General features: G+C 37.0%; 2 protein-coding genes across 2 annotated transcripts; both read left to right on the plus strand.

Moving 5' to 3' along the window:
• Positions 1-875: 875 nt before the first annotated feature.
• On the plus strand, positions 876-2,086 carry LOC106082253 (protein D3). Its single transcript, XM_013244644.2, has 2 exons — positions 876-1,130; positions 1,209-2,086. The coding sequence occupies exons 1-2, from the start codon at positions 987-989 to the stop codon at positions 1,683-1,685; spliced, it is 621 nt and encodes a 206-aa protein (XP_013100098.1). The 5' UTR covers positions 876-986; the 3' UTR covers positions 1,686-2,086.
• Positions 2,087-16,979: 14,893 nt separating this feature from the next.
• LOC106082254 (protein D3) lies at positions 16,980-17,867 on the plus strand. Its single transcript, XM_013244645.2, has 2 exons — positions 16,980-17,150; positions 17,211-17,867. Exons 1-2 carry the CDS (start codon positions 17,010-17,012, stop codon positions 17,685-17,687), a joined length of 618 nt encoding a protein of 205 aa, XP_013100099.2. The 5' UTR covers positions 16,980-17,009; the 3' UTR covers positions 17,688-17,867.
• Positions 17,868-25,648: the final 7,781 nt, after the last annotated feature.

A 25,648-nucleotide genomic window follows, 5' to 3' on the forward strand; every position in this document is an offset into this window, starting at 1 on the left:
TTGGTACAAGGACGAACGCTATTGATTTTAAACAAAAACGGTTCAAATTTAGATATAGCTCTCATATAGCCACAATTTTGGTCCGATCTTTGCAAAATTTGGCATGGGGTGTTGTATTCAACGTAGTATGACGACGTGTGCAAAATTTCGTCAAAATCGGGCCAGATTTAAATATAGCTTCCATATACATCTTTCATCCGATAAGACCTTTTAGACTGTAGAAGGCACAGTTTTTGTCCGATCTTTACAAAAGTTAGCATAAGATGTTTTATGTAACGCCCCAATTCCTTTTCCAAAATTAAAATCGGTTCAAATTTCGATATAGCTCCCATATATATCTTTCATCCAATATGGCCTATTAAGGCTGTGACTCTATTCAATATTTCAATAGGTATGCAAAATAAAAGTTTAAATAGATTTCAACAAAGGTTCATGTATTTGGTATAATATAGTCGGCTCCGCCCGACTTCTGACTTTACTTACTGGTTTTTTCTTAAATAGAAAAATGTGAACGGCCATATCTCCTAAACAAAAAATCTGACATGCCCGTACCATTATGCCACGGTTAATAATTGTTACTGAATTTGTGTGAGTTATAAATTTATCATAAACATCTCTTAAATTTCTCTCAATGTATTAATTACTCACATTATCCCCTAACGTATACATATCGCACAAAAACTTGCGTGCATTGCGTGACTGCAGTACAAAAGCTTTGACTCAGTCAGTACGAAAAGAAAGAAAAAAAAAACAACACACACACACACGCAAGAAAAAAAGCTCCACTTTGCAACGAAGCTTAGACATCAGATCGAACACGAAACATGTTGAACGGACAGCAGCAGCTGTTCGAAACTTAAAAATGAGATTTTAATCAATTAGAAATTCAGTTAAGATTTAACATTAAATCCAAACAGATCTCAAAGTTTTCAAAATTCAATAGAGCTCCGAGCTGCGGCTGCTAAGGCGAAAGAGAATTTGGAAAGATGACCTTTAAAGTGTTGTTGGCCATATGTCTTGTCAGTGGCTTGGCCGCTGTTAATGCTGAGGATAGTGAGATAACAAAGTTCATGAAACATTTGGAGGTGATACCCGATGTTCTGGATGAGGGACCCAAGCATTTTCTAAAGGTGGGTAGAAAAAACCAACATCAGGGAGAAAAAAGGACTTGAACAAGAGTTTTTTCTTTTGTCTGCCTCCCTTCTTAGATTACCTATGACAATGGCATTTTGGCGGACAAGGGTGTTGAGCTGACCCCTACACAAGTGAAAAATCAACCCAAAATCGAATGGCAAGCTGAGGCTGGCACCTATTATACCCTTATCATGACCGATCCTGATGCACCCTCTCGCAAGGAACCCACCATGAGAGAATGGCACCATTGGCTGGTGGGCAATATACCCGGTGACCAATTGAACAAGGGCGAAGTTCTTACCGAATATGTGGGCTCTGGTGCACCCAAGGATACCGGCTTGCATCGCTATACCTTCCTGTTGTTCAAACAACCCAAGAAATTGGAATTCGATGAGAAACGCCTAACCAAGAACCAAGGGGCTGGACGTGAGAATTTCTCCACACGCAAATTCTGTGAGAAATACAAATTGGGTGAACCTTTGGCGGGCAATTTCTTCCAGGCTCAATATGATGATTCTGTGCCTGGTTTGTACAAGCAATTGGGTTTCTAGGCAAAGGGTGAGGATAAAACTCCCCCATAACCTCTCCTCAAAATAGACATTTTTGCCTTGTTCCATGCAGTGTGTGTGAATTTTGTAATCTCACAAATAAGTCAAAGTTTGTGTTTCAAAATCAAAATCGAAAAAAAAAATATTACCAAAATTTCAAACTAGTTTCGTGTGGTTGAGAAAGACTATCCACATCCATCCATCTATCTCTCTATCTATCCATCCACAGCGGCAAACCACCATGCACAACCAACCGGTAGATTTAAGCTATAAACCTAATAAATCTTTTAATTAGCATTAGCCGATCGATGCTTTTGCCGCCGCGGCGAAAGCAACAATACCAACAACAAAACAAAAATAAAATAAAAGTTAACAAAAATTAAAAACTAAGCATAAATTTTAAATGCAAATCTTTCATCACATTTGGTCTTTGAAAATGCTCACATAAATCCCCTCCAACAAATCGCTGCTGTATACCTCCCAACAAAAGCTAACAACGAAAAGAGGCGGGCGCTGCGATCTACTGATCTGTTTTATAGCCGATACTTGCATGCTGAGTTTCTTTCCCATATTTTCAAGTTTATTATCTCTTTTTTCAAGGCCATGTGTGAGTTATGCAGCCTAAGCCCCCATTGACGTCTTTCTCTACATTCAAGTACACCCAAGAAATGTACTTAGTTTTGGTTAATAACCAACTTTTTTTTTCTTTCTTCAAAGAACAGTTAAATACCACCGACCGGTGTTCTTTTTCACAGTGGGTCGTTTGGTTGGCTGGTCTGTAGTTCTGCTATTTGGCAGGTTGTCAAGTTGTCAGCTGCTGCATCTGGTCCAACTGGTTCGGTGGTGAATAAAATGGTAGCTGAACTTTATTGCCTGCCATTGGTATCATCGAAACATTTTTTTTTTTTTTTACTTTTTTATAATAATTTTTCCATCAATTAGAATATGCACACAAACGTTTGTTTCTAATTTTTTAGACGGCTAATATTGAAAGCGGTGGTTTCTTATGCCGGCATTTAGCTGCATGCGCAAACGAGTAGGTTCAAATTCATATGGCGCACAGTGGGTTGGAATCCGAAAAAACTAGTAAAAAGTCTGCCATTAAAGAACGGGCCAAGATGACTTTGAACGAAATTAAATGCAAAATTTCAAGGCCCTAGCGTCTCTTGGTAGGCCTATCAGTAGGGGTATCAAATCTTCATTTGTGGTCCGATTTCCGATTGCTAGCTAGTGCTCAAAAATCCCTGCAAACAAGTCTGCTTGAGATCTTTAATATCTCGTCTGATCTCGGTGATTTTCGATTTGTTTATACACACCACCGAATGATGGGGGTATATAATTTAGTCATTCCGTTTGCAACTTATCGAAATATTCATTTCCGACCCTATAAAATATGTATATATTCTTGGTCCTCGTAAGATGGGTTATTAAACAATCCGTATCAAATTTTGAGCAAATATGTTCACACCGTAATAACTACGGTTGACAAATGACAACATTATCGCAAATTATAAAAAATCTAACAAAAATATATATGGGAGCTATATCTAAATCTGAACTGATTTCTATGAAATTCACTAGTAATATCGAAAGTCAATTATCGGGAGAATCGAATAACACATGAGCACTTTATTGCAATATTTCTCAAAATCGAACGAAAATATACATGGGACCTATATCTGAATCTGAACCGATTTTGAACAAACTTCTCAGATGTTGTGGTAGTCATCGAAGAAAGCGTTGTGCAAATTTTCAGCAAGATTGGTCAATAAATGGGCTCGGGCGAGATATATATATATGGCAGCTATATCTAAATCTGAACCGATTTCTATGAAATTGATCAGTAATGTCGAGAGCCAAAATAAAATCCTTCCTGATATAATTCGTGAGAATCGGTTAACAAATGCCGATTTTATTGCATTATTGCTGCAAATCGGACGAATATATATATGGGAGCTATATCATAATGTGAACCGATTTTTCCAACTTCAATAGGCTTTGTCTCTTGGCCGAAAAACGTGTCTGTACCAAATTTAAAGGGGATGGGACGAAAACTGCGACCTCTACTTAGTACACAAATTAACAAGGACATACGGACAGACAGACAGACGGACGGAAAGCTTAATCGGATCAGAAGTGATTCTGAGTCGATCGGTATACTTATCAAGGGGTCTATCTCCTTCCTTCTGGGTGTTACAAACAAATGCACTAAGTATAGGGTATAAAAACGTCCCTTATCATCGAGTTTAAACTTAAATCGGAAAGCACTCATTGGTGTGTGAAAAGTTGCCCCTGCTCGGTTCCTGGACAAATTTTTACTGTACTCCCAAATGCCTTTCTTTTGAGTCCTATATAACTGTATTGGTAAATATTTCCGATTTAGTACGTTTTCCGGTGGTGGGGTAGCCACCCAGATACTTGGCACTTGAAGAAAATATAATATTCGTGCTCTGCTTTCAAATACATTTTATATGAGCACCATAATGGCATGATTGGATAAAAAAAGTTTTGTTTGAGGGTGGTGTGGACCCCTGGATTTTTGTCCCGAAAATGAGTATTAATATCCCAAAAATCAATCAATCAATCCACCACAAATTGATTTTATATATTAGGGAGGTATAATAGGTTCGGGCGGCTCCCCAAACACATGGCTCTTCAATTGGATATAAAATTCGTTTTTTTTTCTTTCAAGCTCCTTTCGTTTGAGCTCTATATTGTCGTGATTGGTCTATATATCCATTTGGCGGATTTTGGGCGGCCCCCGAGACCCTCGACCACAACAACAGAAACCATATTTCGTTTTTGGTGACTTGGAGAGCGCAAAAAAAATTGAAATGAATCACATTACCAATCTCCGAGATTTGGTGTTTTTGAATATTAGAGTAATGAGAAGTGCTTTTTAGGGAGTGATGGCACCTTAGACATTTCGAACCAAAAATGGATGACAAATTCGTGCTCCACTCCCAAATCCCTTTAATTTAAGCCCAATATTGCCGTGGTCGGCAAATATGAACCGTTTGCAGGGTGTTTTGGGCTGGGGCGGCCCCCGGCACTTTGCCCTGAAAATAGATATCCAATTCGTTCTTTACTCCCTAATTTCGCTATAGTCGGACATGAAGTTCAGTTTAGGGCGTGGTTTAGGGCGTATCCCCAAACACTTGGCTACGAAATTGTATATAAATTCGTTTTCTCCTTTCATTTGAGTCCCAAATTGCCATAATGGGTCAATTAACCTATTTTACTTATTTTTATATCGAAAAACGCCACCTAGAGTTCAACGCAAATTTTAATAATATTCTTAATCTACTCTCAAATACCTCTCATTTGAGTCCCATATAGCCATGGTCGGCTAGTATGCCCATTGGCGGTATTTGGGGGTGGGACGACCCCCCATTACTTGGCCTTTATGCGATATTTGTAATCTACTGCCAAATAGCTTTTTTTGAGTTCCATATTGACATGAACGTTGAATATATCTGTTGGGATGAGTTTTGACGTTGGGTGCCCCGCCGGGAACTTGAACCCCAATTTGAATCTACTCCTGAATACCTTTCATTTGAATCCCATATTGACCTGATCGGTACACTTTTGTTTTTGGATGGTACTTTTGTGGTTAGGGGGAGGGTCCGCCCCCCTTCCAATATCAAAAAATTATATAGCCTATGTTTCCTTTTAGACCAACCTACACAATCTGTGAAAATTTCAAGAAAATCGGTTCAGCCGTTTAAGAGTCTATACGGAACAAACAAACAATCCGACAAACAAACACAAATTCATTTTTATTTTTTTTATAATTTGTCTTTGAAAAAGATTTCATTGAAAAAATCTTTAAAAAAAATTACATTTATATGTTGTGTAAAAAACAAAAACCTCATTGAAATTTAATGTATGGAAAAAGCCGTCATTAATGCTTCAAAAAAAAAAATCATTGAAATTGTATCTTTAAAAAAATCAATGAAATTTTGTTTTTGGAAAAATTTTATTAAAACCTGGTATCACAGGACAAAAATAAATTTTCTTTTTTTGTGAAATATAGGGGGATACAACTACATGGGAGCTATGTCTAATATAGCATACCTGATTTCTATGAAATTCACCAGTTACGGCGGGAGTCATAGAATCTTATGTGCCAAATTTCGTGAGAATCGGTAAACAAATGACTAAAGAATTGCAATTCTAGTCCAAATCGAACGAACTATGGGAGCTGTGTCCAAATCTATACCGATTTCTTCCAATTTGAATCCCACGACTATAGGATGGTAGCCATTCTAATCTAGTGATTCCATTTGTAACACCTAGACATATTGATCTGAGAGCCTATAGAGTATATATATTCTTCACCGCTTTGACATTCTAAGTCGATGTCCATGCGTCTGTCGAAATCACGGTGGCATTCTAACGAATAAAGATATCCGATTAAAATTTTGCACAGGTACTTCTTATCGATGTAGGTCGTTGGGGATTGCAAACGACCCATATCGGTTCAGATCTGAATATATAGCTACCATTTAAACCGATGATTAGTTTTGACTTCTTGAGATATTCATGCGATTTGGCTGACATTTGACACAAGGACTTGGGTACTGATTTCCTATATCATTGGCGAAAATGATCCGCATCGGTCTATAAACTGATATAGCCCCCAAACAAACCGATCCCCGGATTTAACTTCTTGAGCCCCTAGAAGCGTCAGCATTCATCCGATTTGTCTAAAATTTGGCACAAAGACTTCCTAGTATGATCCGAATCTGTTTATAAACTGATATAGCCCCATATAAACCCATTCCCAGATTTGACTTCTTGAGCCGCTAAAAGCTTTAGTTTTCATCCAATTTTCCTAAAACTTGGCACAAGGTCTTCTTTTCTGACTTCCAAAACATTTCCGTGTATTATCCGAGTCGGTCTATAAACTTATATGGCTTATATAACTTCTTGAGCTCTTAGAGCCCTCAATATTCACCTGATTTGGCTGAAATTTGACACAAAGACTTCTGCTAAGACTTCCAGCGTTCGTGCCAAGTATGATCCAAAGCGGCCTATATACTAATATAGACTGGTTTAGACCCAGAGGTCTCAATGTAAGCCCAGAGAAAACTGAAATATGTCTGTTCACGAGAAGGACGAAGGTGGGCCTATTTCGCGCACCACGTTTCCTCAATAAGATGATTTCGATATCTAACAAGGTCAAATACCAAGGTGTGATCTTGGAAAGGAAACGGAATTGGGAGTGTCACATTTAGGAGCGTACTGAGAAGGCTCGCAGATGTTGGGCACTAGGTAGACTGAAGGTCGGCTCGAATTGGGCCGAATCCGAGGATAGTTCACTGGGTCTACAGCAGTGCGGTCAGACCAATACTTACATAGGCCTCAGTATGTAAGTAGTTTGGTGGACTGCTATGGAGAAAAAGTGAAACATAAGGCCCATAAAACAAGTTCAGAGAACATGTTGTCTTGGCATAGGTGGAGCGAAGAAGACCACGCCCACTAGGGCACTGGAGACTATTCTAGATATCCGACCATTAATATACAGATTAAGTGTAAGGCAGCCACTGCAGCTATGAGACTTAAGGAGATAGGAGAATGGATTGAGGATGGGAGCAGCTCATACCATCGCGGTATAATCGAAGCGACGAAAGCAAACCTAGAAGGAAGGGAAGAGGTTTCCGATCTGAGATAACTGAGATGAAACTTATGGTCGAGTGCTAGGCACTGCTGTCAGCGGCACAGTCTTGGATTGACGGAACCCTAGTATTGTCATCTGCAAGATCATGTTACACGGATGGATCAAAGCTAGAGGACAGAGTGGTCCTGAGGGTCTACATTGAGATCCCAGGGACTGAGATTTGTTTCAGACTGCCTGACCATAGTACGGTCCTGCAGGTGGAAATCCTGGCAATCACGGAATGCGTGATGTGGTGTGGTACTAGCGCGAGGACGTCGAGTGCGAACATCTTTACGGACAGTCAAATGGCCATATGCGCAATAACAACCAGGAGGGCACGGTCGCGAACAGTCTTGCGGTGTTAGAAGGAGATTAACGCCTTCTCTGAGAATGGCAAAATCCGTATCGATTAGGTGTCGGGCATAACGATATAAGGGGGAATGAAAGGGCAGACGATTTGGCGGTGAAGGCCAGAGGACTGTCGTCAATAAGCCTTTCAGGTCGACGCATTCCGAGTTAAGGGCGTGGGCGACGAATGCGCATGCAACCCTGTGGAACAGCGAAACGGTCTGTAAAACGGCGGAAATCCTATGGGGGGATCCAGATCGTGAGAAGATGTGGCTATTACTGAAAGGAAGCAAGAAGGTGGTCAGTATAGCTATTGGTTTCTTAACTTAATCGGTGCGGCAAGTGATAGCATGTGTAGGCCATGCGGGGAAGATGGTGAGACGCTGGAGCATTTCCTTTGTCATTGCCCGGCTTTCGAGTCTAACAAATACCAGCACTTAAGTGGGGACACTATACCAGACATGAACCAACTTAGGGGAGTTGCATGGAAAACAATTAGGGAATTTGTAAGTAGCACGGAATTCCTAACTTAAATTTTCTTTTTCGATGTTACTTTTTTTGTATTTAGAGCGCACAACAAGCCGATTACTGGCTTAGGTGTATGTCCATAGTGACATTATTATCTGCACCCTCTTTTGAACCTAACCTAACCTTGTTTCGACGACTTTGGCCCCATACCCAATGTGGTGTAGGGTATGAAAAGTTTGGCATCGTTCGGCTTTAGCCCGTCCTTACTTGTTTTCACGTGAATTGGATTAGATTTGAGCCTAAGAAGTCAAATCGAAAGGTCAGTGTAAATTGGAGCTATATATAAGCATGGGCCGAATTAAGCTATTAGCAATCGGTCCATTCTTACTTATAACTCCAATTTACACCGATCTTCTCATTTGATTTCTTATGCTCAAAATCTAATCCAATTTACCTAAAAATTGCGCAATTACTTTTTTATGGCTTCCAACAGTCGTGGCTAGAGCAGAAATCTCAGTCCTTGTGTCCGTCATGGCTGGTCACTGCAAACAGACTGAAGGTTGCAAGTAATGACTTTTGCAGAAGCTGTAAGGACGTTGAGGAAAAAGAGACCTACAGAATAGATCTCCTGTGTGTGTGTGTCGGTCACTGCCTGTTAGAATAAGTTCCACTTTAGGTTCTCATTTTCTTGAGAACTCGGCTTAATTAATGAATGTGAGTTGTTGGGCTTTTTAAAGCAATCTCGATGGTTCAAGGGTAGGAACTATAAGGCATCTTTCTTCTCCTGATACTGAGTGTATCACAATGGACGAAAAAGTCTAAGAGAGTTTGATGGCAGATTGCCATTTAAATCCAACCTAACCTAACAATCATGTTCAGTATGATCCAAATCGGATAAAAACCTTATATAGCTCCCATATCAACCAATAGCATGATCTGATTTTTGGGTTTCTAGAAGGCGGAATTCTTATTAAATTTCGCTGAAGTTTTGTTGATGTCTTCGGAGTTTTTAAACCCATCTATATGGTTCAATGGTAGGAACTAGAAGGCATCTCTCTTCTCTTGTTCCTGTGTGTATCACAAGGAACGTCTAAGTGGGTTTGATGGCAGACTGCCACTTAAATCCGACCTAACCTTACAATCATGTAAAGTATGGTTCAAACCGGATTAAAACCTTATATAGCTCCCAAATCAACCGATTTGACTTTTTTGGTTTGTAGGATACGCCATTCTTATTAGATTTCGTTGAAGTTTTGTATGAAGTCTTAGGTTATGACCTCCAACATTCAATTCAAATATGGTTCATATAGGTCCCATGCCGCGATTTGACTATATATCTAAAAAAAATTCGGCTTCCAGGGGCTCAAGAAGACAAATCGGGAGATCGGTTTTGTATGGAAGCTATATCAGGTTCTTGACCGATTTGGATTTGACTCCCTACGCAACTAGATGTTTCAATTCTCATTAGATTTTTATTTTCTAGCTATAAAATAGGAATCGCCCAAAGACCTCGGCTAATGCGATTCATGATGAAGGGCACATAAGTTTCGATTCAGTCGAGCTTAACGCACTTTTACTTGTGTTTCAATACGCCTTTGAATACATTTTGTAATGACAGCTTGGCATATCCCCTTCTGAATAGAACTTCAAATTCATTTTTAACACAAAAAAGGTACTTGATTTAAATGGCACCTTTATAATTTTTAAATTACACATATTTTATGGCCCATTGCAAAATGGCAATTTTAAAAACTAAACTATTATAATCAATAGATTTAATACATCTAATAGACACTGAATAACAAAAATATACACATATGTACTTCAATAACCATTGAGTATAGGCAGTAAGTTGAGGAAATTGAGAACAATATACCAATTCATAAATAAAACCACATTGCGTGGGAAATAACAAAATTGGATGATTAAATTTTTTTCTTTTCCATTCAAGCATCATTTATCGAATCGTATCATTATCTTCATCGGCATCGACCACAAAGTGCATTGAAATGAAAATAATGCAAAAATAGAAATAATATGTTGGTCGCACACACCATTAATTATGGGCCTAGTATGCAATTAACTTTTGTTTTTTTTTTTGCATTTTGTGGTTGTTGCTCTTTGCTGGTTATTATGTAAATACAATATATCACGATACATATGAATATTCAAATCATTGTGGTCAGGCGATAATTGCTACAATTCTAGTTAACTGTTTCTGCCAATTATTTACGCAAATTATATTAAAACCTTATATTAAACTAAAACCAATTTCGATTAGAGTTCCATTCATGCTAATGTTGAAGGAAATATTTTCGATACGAATGAGATGGCATCGATTGATTTGAAATCGTAAAAAGTTCCAGCATACTATTACACTCTAAGAATTTTGCTTAGAAATAACAATAAAATGCTGGTAACACTCACCTCTGTGAAACGCATTTGTGAAGTTCTCATGCAATTAGCAATACGTATACAGCTGTATACGTATTGCTTACTGCAGTTGCTCAAGATGTAAATTGAGAAGTTCTTAGTTTTTGGTTTTACAAATTACGCCACTGACCATATTAGGAATAACTGTTAGAAATCATGATGGAGCTTAACATGGCAAATATTTACCAATTTGAATAATAATTACATCTTTAAGGGTTGTAGGGTTTAAGCCACGAAACTAGTGGCCGAACCCTATAAACTTCTGACCTGGATGAGTGACGTTGAGTGCTTAATCGTAGAAAACTTTGATGGTAATATCATATTGGGTTGCCCAAAAAGTAATTGTCAGTAATATACAATTCAACGGCTTGTGACTCTGTAATTGCATTCTTTCTTCTGTCAGTTATCAGCTGTTACTTTTAGCTTGCTTTAGAAAAAAAGTGCGCGAAATTTTGTTTACATTTGTTTGTTTGGCGTCAATTTTAATATGGCTACCACATGTATTGAAAGAAATTCATGTAACAAACCGAATCAACGCTTGTGATATGCACCTTAAACGCAATGAATTCGATCCGTTTTTAAAACGAATCACAACTGGAGATGCAAAATGGATTGTTTACAACAACGTTAGTCGAAAACGATCATGGTCCCAGCATGGTGAACCAGCACAAACCACTTCAAAGGCTGATATCCACCAAAAGAAGGTTATGCTGTCTGTTTGGTGGGATTGCAAGGGTGTGGTATATTTTGAGTTGCTTCCAAGAAACCAAACGATTAATTCGGATGTTTACTGTCAACAATTGGTCAAATTGAATACAGCCATCAAGGAGAAGCGACCAGAATTGGTCAATCGTAAAGGTGTCATATTCCACCAGGACAACGCTAGACCGCACACATCTTTGGTCACTCGCCAAAAACTGGGTGAGCTTGGCTGGGAACTTTTGATGCATCCACCATATAGCCCTGACCTTGCACCATCAAAATACTATTTATTTCGATCTTTGCAGAACTTCTTAAATGGTAAAACTTTCGGCAATGATGAGGCTATAAAATCGCACTTGGTTCAGTTTTTTGCACATAAAGGCCAGAAGTTCGATGAGCGTGGAATACTAAATTTGCCAGAAAGATATCAAAAGGTTATCTATCAAAATGGCAATTATATATTTGATTAAAGTTCATTCTAAGTTTTATTAAAAATGCATTTACTTTCTTTTAAAAAATCCGCAATTAATTTTTGGGCAACCCAATATATATGTATAAACCAAAGAGATGGCAAGAAATAATGGTATTCATACCCAAGTCGGTGAAGGCTTTTGAAACCTCGAATAATTATAGGCAAATAACATTTATGATTTACTAGCTGACCCGGGCCCGCTCCGCTGCGTCTTTTTATACCCTCCACCATAGGATGGGAGGTATACTAATTTGGTATTTCTGTTTGTAACTACTCGAAATATTCGTCTGAGACCCCATAAAGTATATATATTCTTGATCGTCGCGACATTTTATGTCCATCTAGCCGATCCGTCCGTGATATCCAATAACTGAGCTAAGTATGGTTCAAATCGGTTCATAATCTGGAATAGCTGTCATATAAACCGATCTTGGATCTTGACTTCTTTAGCCTCTAGATTTTATCCGAGTTTATTGAAATTTTGATTGTTGTGTTTTGGTATCACTTCCAACAACTACGCCAAGTATGGTTAAAATCGGTTCATAACCTGATATAGCTGTCATATAAACCGATCTGGGGTCTTGACTTCTTGAGCCTCTAGAGGGCGCAATTCTCGTCCGATTTAACTGACAATTTGCACGTAGTGTTTTGGTATTACTTTCAACAACTGTGCTAAGTATGATTCAAATCGGTTTATAATCTGGTACAGCTGTCATATAAACCGATCTTGGATCTTGAGCCAATTGAGCGCACAATTCTCATCCGATTTGGCTGAAATTTTGCATGAGGTGTTTGGTTAGGACTTCCAATAACTGTGCTTAGTATGACGTAAATCGATATAAAGGGTGATTTTTTTGAGGTTAGGATTTTCATGCATTAGTATTTGACAGATCACGTGGGATTTCAGACATGGTGTCAAAGAGAAAGATGCTCAGTATGCTTTGACATTTCATCATGAATAGACTTACTAACGAGCAACGCTTGCAAATCATTGAATTTTATTACCAAAATCAGTGTTCGGTTCGAAATGTGTTCATTCACCGTTCAGCGATGAGGCTCATTTCTGGTTGAATGGCTACGTAAATAAGCAAAATTGCCGCATTTGGAGTGAAGAGCAACCAGAAGCCGTTCAAGAACTGCCCATGCATCCCGAAAAATGCACTGTTTGGTGTGGTTTGTACGCTGGTGGAATCATTGGACCGTATTTTTTCAAAGATGCTGTTGGACGCAACGTTACGGTGAATGAACACATTTCGAACCGAACACTGATTTTGGTAATAAAATTCAATGATTTGCAAGCGTTGCTCGTTAGTAAGTCTATTCATGATGAAATGTCAAAGCATACTGAGCATCTTTCTCTTTGACACCATGTCTGAAATCCCACGTGATCTGTCAAATACTAATGCATGAAAATCCTAACCTCAAAAAAATCACCCTTTATAACCTGATATAGCTGCCATATTAACCGAACTGGGATCTTGACTTATTGTACCTCTAGAGGGCGCAATTCTCATCCGATTTGGCTGAAATTTTGTACAACGGCTTCTCTCATGACCTTCAACATACGTGTCTAATATGGTCTGAATCGATCAATAGCTTAATACAGCTCCCATATAAACCTATCTCCCGATTTTGCTTCTTGAGACCCCACAAGGCGCAATTCTTATCCGAATGAACTGAAATATTACACAATGACTTCTACAATGTTCAGCATTCATTTATGGTCCGAATCGGACTATAACTTGATATAGCTCAAATAGCATAACAGTTCTTATTCATTCTTCTATGTTTGCCTAAAAAGAGATACCGCGCAAAGAACTCGACAAATGCGATCCATGGTGGAAGGTATATAAGATTCGGCCCGGCTGAACTTAGCAATTAACACATCGAATCTCTTATTAGTGAGGGAGACTCATCAGCCAAGATCTACTCTTTATTTCTCTCAGGTGATGGAACCTAATCCTTCTATGTTGCAGGCATTTTGGATTACATATTGATAAAACCGTCTAAAAGAGCTGCATTACTAGCTTAGATTAGGTTTATGTATCATTAGAGTCACTTAGACGTTTTCGTTCATTGTCATACCATAGGAACAGCAGAAGGGAGATGCCTTTCGGCGGTTTGAATTTAAGCCCCAATGCAATTAAGCCCCTAACGGAAAATGAAACAAGTAAAAACATGCTAAGTTCGGCCGGGCCAAATCTTGGGAACCCACCATCATGGATTCTGCTAAAAACGTATACAAAACAAATTTAGTTGAAGGGCATAATTTTATTCTGTATACCAAACTTCTGCCAAACCAGCAAAAATTAAAGTTCTAGGAACCGAACAGAATCGAGAGGATCGGTTTACAAGTTCTTTACCGTACTTGGCACAATAATGGGAAGTCATAACAGAACACTATGTCCAAAATTTCAGCCAAATCGGACAAAAATTGCGGCTTCCAGGGGATCAATATGTCAAATCGAGCGATCGGTTTATATAGGAGCTATATCAGGTTATTGACCAATTTAGACCGTACATAGCACAGTTGTTGGAAATCATGAAAGAACACCAAGTCAAATCGGGCGATCGGTTTATATGGGAGCTATATCAGGTTATTGAACGATTTGGACCGTACCTAGCACACTTGTTGGAAATCATAAAAGAACACCACGGACTCAAAAAGTCAAATTGGGAGATCGGTTTATATGAGAGCTGTATCAGCTTAAAGACCGATTTAGACCGCACTTGGCACAGTTGTTGGAAATTATAACGGAACAATACATGCAAAATTTCAGCCAAATCGGATAAAAATTGCGGCTATCAGGGGCTCAAGAAGTCAAATCAAAGTCCCCAACGGCCTACGTAGATATTAAGTACCTGTGAAAAATTGCAGGCGGCTAGTTTTACGCGTTCGATCTTTATTTTGATTTCGACAGACGGATAACCACCACTGAAGAATCGGGGTATTTTCATTTTGTCATTTCGTTTGCAACACATCCAAATATCCATTTCCTACCCTATAAGTTACATATATTCTTAATCGTCGTACAAATCTAAAACGATAGCCATCTCCGTCCGTCCGTCCCTCAGTCTGTTGAAATCATGCTACAGTCTGTAAAAATAGAGATATTGAGCTGAAACTTTGCACAGATTCTTTTTTTGTCCATAGGCAGGTTAAGTTCGAAGATGGGCTATATCGGACAATATCTTGATATAGCCCCCATACGGACCGATCGCTCGATATCGTTCTTCAATTTGGCCCAGATCGGCCCAGATTTGGATGTAGCTGCCATAGAGACCGATCTCTCGATTTAAGGTTTTGAGCCCATAAAAGGCACATTTATTTTCCGATGTCACTGAAATTTGGGACAGTGAGTTAATTTACGCCCCCCGACAAACTTCTGCAATATGGCACAAATCGGTCCAGATTTGGATATAGCTGCCATATAGATCCATCACTCGATTTAAGGTTTTGGGCCCATAAAAGGCGCATTTATTGTCCACTGTCGCCGAAATTTGGAACAGCGCTTTGTGTTAGGCTCTTCGACAGTTTTCTGCAACTTGGCCCAAATCGGTCCAGATTTGGATATAGCTGCCATATAGACCGATCTCTCGATTTAAAGTCTTGGCCCCATAAAAGGCGCATTTAAATTCGATTTCACTGAAATTTGACACAGTGACTTATGTTAGACTTTTCGACATCCGTGTCGTATATGGTTCAAATCGGTTTATTTTTAGATATAGCTACTAAAAAGATCAATATTTTTTTATACACAATTGATCAATGACTTGTTTTTATAAGTATTTGTTCAAATCGGATCACATTTCGATATAGCTGTTATGGTGCATAAGGTATGCATTTTTCACCGGATTTTGACGAAAGATGGTTTACATATATACCCGAGGTGGTGGGAACCACAACTTTGAGACAGTCAGTAACTTTATCTATCTCGGCATCGCCGTAACCGAAACGAATGACCCCAGTTTTGAGATAAAGCGAACAATAATACTGACAAACAGATGCTACTTTGGACTAAGTAAGCAGTGTAGAAACAAGGCCACCTCTCGACAGACGAAGATTACACTATACAAGACACTGACACTACCCGTGCTGTTATATGGTACTTGTGAAAGCATATGAGAAAGTGCTTGGAGTATTTGAGAGAAAGATTCTTCGTAAAATATATAGACCAGTTTGCGGTAATGGAGAATATAGGCGACGTATGAACCACGAGTTGTATGAGCTGTATGACGACGATAGTTACACGCATCAAAATACAACGGCTGCGTTGGCTAGGTCATGTTGTCAGAATTTATGAAGAAGCTCCAGCAAAGAAGTCTTTTGAAGGCAAACCCGTTGGTACACGCAAACCGGGAAGTCCAAAAGCCCGATGGAAAGATCAAGTGGTGGGAGACACCTCGAAACTTGATGTCACAGATTTTAGAATGAGCGCAGAAGATCGAGGCGCTTGGCAGGCTATTCTACGTTCGGCTAGTGGAACAAATATTCTGTCATAGCCAATTAAAGTAAAGTAAAAGGTTTTGGTCGTGTTTGGTAGGATTTTTCTTAAATTTTGGTAGGAAATAATTTTATTGAGTGGCAACACTGGTCAGGTCACTGTCTAATCTGAAAACGATGACGTCCAAGAAGAGATCATATAACATCTGCTGTGTGTGTCTCCTGCACTGACAAGCAGAAGAAGTTTCACTTTTAGTTCTCATTTCTTTGAAAAGTTATCTTAATTATCGAAAATGTTGGGGTTGGAACTAGCGGACATTTTCTTTCCTAAATAAGAGGAAGTGAACCATTCGCAAGTGTTGGGCTTTTTGGATACTTTAACGGCAGGAACTTTATGGCGTTTTCCTTCTTCTGTTCCTATGGTAATAATGGACGAAATTGTTTAAATGAGTCTGATGGCCAACAGCCACTTAAACCTAACCTTATTTTGACTTGTTTGCCTTATTTACACTGGCATATAATATGACCGGAATGTTGGCCATTTTAGAAATTGGATTACTCCCAAAGCAATGACAATCAGCATGCTTGCAATAACAAATTACACATCTGGGAAAATCACACCACTGGGTTTCACACCACTGTATGATTTTTTTTCTGTGTTCATAATAGAGCTGAACTGAAAGCTTTTAACAAAAAGCTCACAGCCAATCAAAAGCAAAAATGCAAATATAAATATAATGGCCAATCGAAGCGTTAACTTCACTTTAAATTTAAATTTACAATTGAAGACATTTTACAATGACATCGTTGGCCGCAAGCATTGTCGTATTAACGATATTGCATTTGATTCAAGCGCAAGAAAATGAAATTGTCAAAGCCATGTTGTTGAATGAAGTTATTCCAGATGTCTTGGACGAAGGACCAAAGGAAGTGCTAAAGGTATCATTGATACAAAGTAATATTTGAAATTAATTTAAATCAACTTCAATTGAAATGCAGGTCACATTTGACAATGGCGCCAAAGTTAATATGGGCAACGAATTAACACCCACTCAAGTACAAAATCAACCTCATGTCGAATGGGAGAGTGAGGAAGGAGCCTATTACACTCTTCTAATGACCGAATCAGATGCTCCATCTCGTGCCGATAAAAGTGTGGGAGAATGGCAACATTGGCTGGTCGGAAATATTGCGGGTAATAATGTAGCGAAGGGCACCCTGCTATCCGGCTACCAAGGTTCTGGTCCTATGCTAGGCACTGGCCTACATCGCTATGTTTATTTGTTGTTTAAGCAACCGCATCAGCTAGAATTTGATGAGAAATTTTCTCCCAACACAACCACTGAAGGACGGCCACTTTTTTCTACACGAAAATTTATGAAAAAATACAATTTGGAGACTCCGATAGCGGGGAATTTTTATGAAGCCCAATACGATGAAATCGCCGGTGTACTTTTGGCTCAATTGGGATTTTAAACTAAAATTTCTTCTCTAAGCTATGTTTGTGGATATAAGGTTTTAGATTTCAGTTTGCAAGGATTTAGTCAATGTTGTTAGTCATTTCACTGTTAAATTTAGGAAAACTTGCACATTTTATATGATGGAAAATGGTTTTGCATGGATGAACAGAAACAATAAAAAATCTGCAGGACAATATATGGGGTATTGAAGGAAAGATATTGGGAGTTGAGTACGAATATGGTAAGAAAAAAAAAAAAGAATTTGAGGTCAATGAATATGAATCCGCCCACCTGTTAAGTATCCTTTAATGGCCACGCTCTACAAATATCAATTAAAATCATCCTGGTAATCGAAAAAACCAATCATATAAACAGAATATTTTATCAATTATACTCAAACAATAATATAAATATTTTCCAATTAGTAGAGAATTTAATTAAATTTTTAATTGTTTATTTTGCCACAGAATTAATAACGTCGTAATCATCATCATATTGAAAATGGATACGGTCAAAGAAATTACGATAAATACCTTTCAAACTATTAATTTGTATTTGTACTTTTAGTTATGATTCCATGACAGTACAAAAAGTATTAACTTATAATTAGTACTGTCAGTTGGGCCAAAATGCCCCTACAAAGTATTATAAACAATTTATTAAATTATGTGACTTAAAATAATAATAGAATGGAAAGTAAAGGAAATAAGTTTAATAAATAAATTAAATTTAACAAGTAAAATCGTGCTTAGTTCGGCCGGGCCGAATGTTATATACCCTCCACCATGGATCGCATCTGTCTAGTTCTTTTCCCGGTATCTCTTGTTAGGCAAATATATGGTAAAAGAAAAAAATTACTGTGATATTGGAGCTATATCAACTTACGGTCCGATGGTCCGGATCATAATTAAACGGAATGTAGAAGTTGGTGTGTAAAATTTCAGCCAATTCGAATAAAAATTGCGCCCTTTAGGGGCTCAAGAAGTAAAATAGAAGTCGTTGCACAAAATTTCAGCAAAATCTGATTATATTGGGTTGCCCAAAAAGTAATTGCGGATTTTTTAAAAGAAAGTAAATGCATTTTTAATAAAACTTAGAATGAACTTTAATCAAATATATAATTGCCATTTTGTTCGATAACCTTTTGTCATCTTCCTGGCAATTTTAGTATTCCACGCTCATAGAACTTCTGGCCTTTATCTGCAAAAAACTGAACCAAGTGCGATTTTATAGCCTCATCATTGCCGAAAGTTTTACCATTTAAGGAGTTCTGCAAAGATCGAAATAAATGGTAGTCTGATGGTGCAAGGTCAGGACTATATGGTGGATGCATCAAAAGTTCCCAGTCAAGCTCACTCAGTTTTTGGCGAGTGACCAAAGATGTGTGCGGTCTAGCGTTGTCCTGGTGGAATATGACACCTTTACGATTGACCAACTCTGGTCGCTTCTCCTTGATGGCTGTATTCAATATGTCCAATTGTTGACAGTAAACATCCGAATTAATCGTTTGTTTCCTTGGAAGCAGCTCAAAATATACCACACCCTTCCAATCCCACCAAACAGACAGCATAACCATGCTTGGACCATGATCGTTTTCGACTAACGTTGTTGTAAACAATCCATTTTTCATCTCCAGTTATGATTCATATAAGAAACGGATCGAATTCATTGCGTTTAAGGTGCATATCACAAGCGTTGATTCGGTTTGTTACATGAATTTCTTTCAATACATGTGGTACCCATATTAAAATTGACGCCAAACAAACAAATGTAAACAAAATTTCGCGCACTTTTTTTCTAAAGTAAGCTAAAAAGTAACAGCTGATAACTGACAGAAGAAAGAATGCAATTACAGAGTCACAAGCCGTTGAAAAAATTGTCAACGCCGACTATATTACCGACAATTACTTTTTGGACAACCCATAATTGCGACCTCTAGAGGCTCCAGAAGTCAAGATCCTAGATCGGTTTATATGGCAGCTATATAAGGTTATGAACCAATTAAAACCATATTTGGCACAACTGTTGGAAGTCATAACAAAATACATCATGCAAAATTTCAGCCAAATCGAATGAGAATTGCGCCCTCTAGAGGCTCAAGAAGTCAAGATCCCAGATCGCTCATGAAGTCAAGATCCCAGCTATTTCAGGTTATGAACCAATTAAAACCATATTTGGCACAACTATTGGAAGTCATAACAAAACACGTACTGCAAAATTTCAGCCAAATCGGATGAGAATTGCGCCCTCTAGAGGCTCAAGAAGTCAAGAACCCAGAACAGTTTATATGGCGGCTACATCAGGTTATGAACCAATTAACACCATATTTGGCACAACTGTTGCAAGTCATAACAAAATACATCATGCAAAATTTTGGCCAAATCGGGTGAGAATTGCGCCCTCTAGACGCTCAAGATGTCAAGACCCCAGATCGGTTTATATGAGAGCTATATCAGATTATGGACCGATTTGAACCACACTTAGCGCAGTAATTGGAGATGATAACAAAACACCTCATGCTAAATTTCAGCCAAATCGGATGAGAATTGCGCCCTCTAGTGGCTCAAGAAATCAAGATCCAAGATCGGTTTATGTGGCAGCTATATCTAAATATGGACCTATGTGGCCCATTTACAATCCCAACCGACTAATAAGATAATATTCGTGCAAAATTTCAAGCGCCTAGCTTTACTCCTTCGAAAGTTAGCATGCTTTCGACAGACAGACGGACGGCCGGACGGACATGGCCAGATCGACTTAAAATGTCATGACTATCAATAATATTTTGGGTTGCCCAAAAAGTAATTGCGGATTTTTTAAAAGAAAGTAAATGCATTTTTAATAAAACTTAGAATGAAATTGATTCAAACAAACTTTTTTTACACTTTTTTTCTAAAGCAAGCTAAAAGTAACAGCTGATAACATGATGACAGAAGAGAGAATGCAATTACAGAGGCACAAGCCGTTGAAAAAATTTGTCAACGCCGACTATATGAAATATCCGCAATTACTTTTTGGGCAACCCTATATATACTTTATGGGGTCTCAGAGGAATATTTCGAGAGTTACAAACAGAATGGAGGCCACCGTAGCGCAGAGGTAAGCATGTCCGCCTATGACGCTGAACGCCTGGGTTCGAATCCTGGCGAGACCATCCGAAAAAATTATCAGCGGTGGTTTTCCCCTCCTAATGCTGCCGACATTTGTAAGGTACTATGCCATGTAAAACTTCTCTCCAAAGAGATGTCGCACTGCGGCTTGCCGTTCGGACTCGGCTATAAAAAGGAGGCCCCTTATCATTGAGCTTAAACTTGAATCTAAACTCATTGATATGTGAGAAGTTTGCCCCTGTTGCTTAGTCGAATGTTCATGGGCAAAATTTGCAATTTGCATTTACAAACAGAATGACGAAATTAGTATACCCCCAGCCTATGGTGGAGGGTATAAAAATGAATAAATATAAAAAATTTTTAACAAAAATTTATTTTTAAACCTAGTAAAGACTATTTCACCATAATAGTAACTAAATGAAATGCCTAACAAATAAAAGCGTGCTAAGTTCGACCAGGACGAATCTTGGATAACCACCACCAAGGATTCTGCTTAAAAATTCATCTAAACTAAATTTAGTTGAAGGGCACAATTTCATTTAACATACGAAACTTCTGTCGAAGCACAAAAATTATAGCTTCTAGAATAATCGAGAGACCGGTTTATTGGCAGCTACATCAGGTTATAGACCGATTTGGACCGTATTAAACACAAATGTTTAAAGAATGTTCAGAGAAAATTTCATTGAATTTTTGTCTTTAGAGAAAATTTCATTGAAATTTTGTCTTTAGAGAAAATTTCATTGAAATTTTGTCTTTAGAGAAAATTTCATTGAAATTTTGTCTTTAGAGAAAATTTCATTGAAATTTTGTCTTTAGAGAAAATTTCATTGAAATTTTGTCTGTATAGAGAATTTCATTGAAATTTTGTCTTTAGAGAGAATTTCATTGAAATTTTGTCGAAAGAAAAAGAAATATTCTCTAAAAACAAAATTTCAATGAAATTTTCTCTAAAAACAAAATTTCAATTAAATTTTCTCTACAGACAAAATTTCAATGAAATTTTCTTTAAAGACAAAATTTCAATAAAATTTTCTCTAAAGTTAAAATTTCAATGAAATTTTCTCTAAAGACACAATTTCAAAGAAATTTTCTCTAAAGACACAATTTCAAAGAAATTTTCTCTAAAGACACAATTTCAAAGAAATTTTCTCTAAAGACAAAATTTTATTAAAATTTTCTCTAAAGACAAAATTTTAATGAAATTTTCTCTAAAGACAAAACTTCAATGAAATTTTCTCTAAAGACAAAATTTCAATTAAATTTTCTCTACAGACAAAATCTCAATGAAATTTTCTTTAAAGACAAAATTTCAATAAAATTTTCTCTAAAGACAAAATTTCAATGAAATTTTCTCTAAAGACACAATTTCAAAGAAATTTTCTCTAAAGACACAATTTCAAAGAAATTTTCTCTAAAGACACAATTTCAAAGAAATTTTCTCTAAAGACAAAATTTCATTAAAATTTTCTCTAAAGACAAAATTTCAATGAAATTTTCTCTAAAGACAAAATTGCAATGAAATTTTCTCTAATGATAAAATTTCAATGAAATTTTCTCTATAGACAAAATATCAATAAAATTTTCACTAAAGGCAAAATAAATGAATGACAATGAAACACAAATAGTAGAATGACTAAAAACCAGTAAAAATTTACTAACAAAAACGTTATTATTAGCAATTGTATTAAATGTTACCCTAAATTGTACACACAATCCACAGTATAAATAATGCAACACTGATGTTGATGAATAATGCTAGGATAGGGCCCAGTATGCAACTCAAGCGAAATTTTCGGTAGCACACACAGGATGACAAAAACCATGCATTCTTCGTTTAGCCAATCTGCCACACTTTTTTGCTAATGAAGTAGGCATTTGGGAAAATAAAGCGGTATTTTGTAGAAATAAAACCATTATGTGGTGCAAAAAATTATCAAAGCAACTCTTCTCTTGCAATGAAACCAAAAAAATATCCAATGCTTTTAATGCCACCATTGGAGACAAAATAAACCGAAAATTTCGCTTAAGAAATTCAATGCATTTGCTATGACAACGAAAATTTCATTTGAGGTTCATACCGCCCCTATGGCTGGTACTATGCTGGGTTTTCACAGCTGAAGACACATGTATTTCGCGATAATCTAAAAAAGTTATCAAGAGAAAATTTACCGAAAAGCGAACATAGTACCAGCCTTTAAAGAAAAACTAATCTCATTCCATAATAACAATGAATTACATTATAAGAGCAATGCCATGTTTATCATTTTTAAAATATTTTCTTTTTAACTTACCGCGAAGAAGATTACTTGTAGACCGACTGCGTAATGGTGAAATGTCAATCAAAGCCTGAAAAGAAACGACAAATTAAAAACTACTTTCGATGCGGAAAATAATATTTTCGCTAGTATTTATTTTTTTTTTTTTGGTTGTTTTCATTCAATAAGTCATTAATGAAGGAATGACCAACTGAATGAAATCTTCAAATCGTTTTGTTTTAAAATCTGTTATCTAAAAAAAACTAATCGCTAAAGTTTTCATCGGAACAAAAGGAACAGTACCATCCTTTATACACAAAAACATTAAATGCATGCATTTTTCCGTTACACAAGGTTTCCCCTTTTTTTCTATTCATAAGCCCAGTATTACTACCACATAATGTAAGAACAACTTTTTCACTTACAGAACAAAACAAAAAAACCTAAACAGGCTTATCTTTGAAATGAAAACACTGCAAAAGCAAATTGTATAATAGTTTTACCAACTCCGTCAACCAAATATAACAACAGCAGCAAAAAACCACTTCGTTCCCTTATTTACTCCCAAAAGATACGGAAGAGAGAGAGAGAGAGAAAGAGAGCATACAAATGCCAATCATTTATGTTGAAGAGTTCATAACACGAATAAGATCTGAGGGCAGACATTAGCCTTGCAAAAACACACACACATACACCACCCCAACCCCAACTACACAGCTGAAATATAAAAAACATACTTACATGACGTCACAGAAACAAAAACACTTGTATTCAATCCCAACTAACGGGAAACAAACACATTGTCCCAATTCACACAAGGCAATTTTACTTGCAGCACCACTTATTTTGTAGGAGGAGAGGTAAGGTGAATATCCCGATTCATACTTTGAATTTGTGCATGAAAATTCCAAATTTGCTATGAGTCGAAACATTTTTTATATGCTTTGCATTTGCGTTGACTCTTTGGATTTTGTGTTAATCGTAAATCAAAAAAGTGCATCCAAACACCGCAACGTAGGGATGATTGAAAGTCAAACAGAAAAGATTATATAGATTATCAAAGGTGGGAACTTAAAAAGCCAATAAAAACATTGTGCAATGTAAGAAACTTCACTAAAACATTGGTTTATATTAATATATTAATTGATCACTTTACATTGTTTTCAAAACGTTTAACAATAACACTAGAACACGACAAATTGTTCACCAAAAACCTCTCGATAACACTAAGCGAACGTCGTTTCATGAACAAGAACCGCGACAAACTGAATTGGACCTTCGATCAACTATACAAACAGTCTTCCATTGCTATGACCAAAGCTCTAGAAAAATTCTGTGAGGAAACGGACAATGGAATGGTATAAGAAATTGAGTAGAGGAATAAAATAAATAGGGACATGTAAAAGAGATCTTCCGAGTAAAGGTTTTCCCATTAAACATTTAAAGTTTTGGTCGTTCTGTTAGAATTTAACATTTTCCCAAATAACATAAACAGCCAGCATTGGTAGAAGAATGTACCTGTATCATAGACAAAGGAAATCTATTGACTCATAACATGTTCAAAAAAGCTCTTACAAATAGGATAACGGTCAAATTCTCAGTCATTTATATGGCAGTGAGCGAGGAACCCGGGCGACATGCAACGGAGAACTTGTGAGTTATTGTATAAACATTTTGAGTTTCAATATCTATAGATTTCCTTTGTCCATGAATGTACAGATGCCAAGAAAGTGTTTGAAAAAGCTCTAACAGATGGCGTAGCATTCAAATTCTTAGTTGTTTATTTGTAAAAGCGCAAACAACACAGACGGCATGAAAGGGAAAACTTTTAAGTTATTTTAGTTACATTTGCCATCCCAAGGTCTATAGCATTGATCAGTATTAACAGATTTCTGGTTTTATGTGAGAGAGTTAAAACAACGATGTCATTTCATTTTACGGAAATGTGTGGAAACGGAAAAAAAATAAACTGAGAGGAAAAAGCTTTGGATATTTTAAAGACATACATTCGCCAATTAGCAGTAGTGTGGGCACAAAAATAAAAAGGAGAAATATTTTTTAAACGAATGAGAGAAAAAGGTAACGGAATGCAGCTTCTTTTTCTACGAATAACTCTGGATACAGAATGAAAATAAATGCGGAAATTTTGTAGCACACACGTATCGTTGGTAGGAGAAAAAAAATAAAATACGAAGAACGATGAATAGAAAAATTATGTTTAAATACACAAACATATTTTTCCCTAGACAACAGCATTGAATAGTGAAATTATGTACATTTGATTATAAGTACCATTTTAAACCGATATTCATAAAAGTTAATGTAGATTTGAAATGCAGTCGAATCCGCTTAATGGAACATCATTTAAATGGAAAAATCGGTCCATTGAAAAATTTACCTGGACTAAATGATTTTTCTCTAAAGACAAAATTTCAATGAAATTTTCTCTAAAGACAAAATTTCAATGAAATTTTCTCTAAAGACAAAATTTCAATGAAATTTTCTCTAAAGACAAAATTTCAATGAAATTTTCTCTGAAGACAAAATTTCAATGAAATTTTCTCTGAAGACAAAATTTCAATGAAATTTTCTCTAAAGACAAAATTTCA

Source organism: Stomoxys calcitrans, chromosome 2 (assembly GCF_963082655.1).
Source record: "Stomoxys calcitrans chromosome 2, idStoCalc2.1, whole genome shotgun sequence".
NCBI classification, from domain to species: domain Eukaryota; kingdom Metazoa; phylum Arthropoda; class Insecta; order Diptera; family Muscidae; genus Stomoxys; species Stomoxys calcitrans.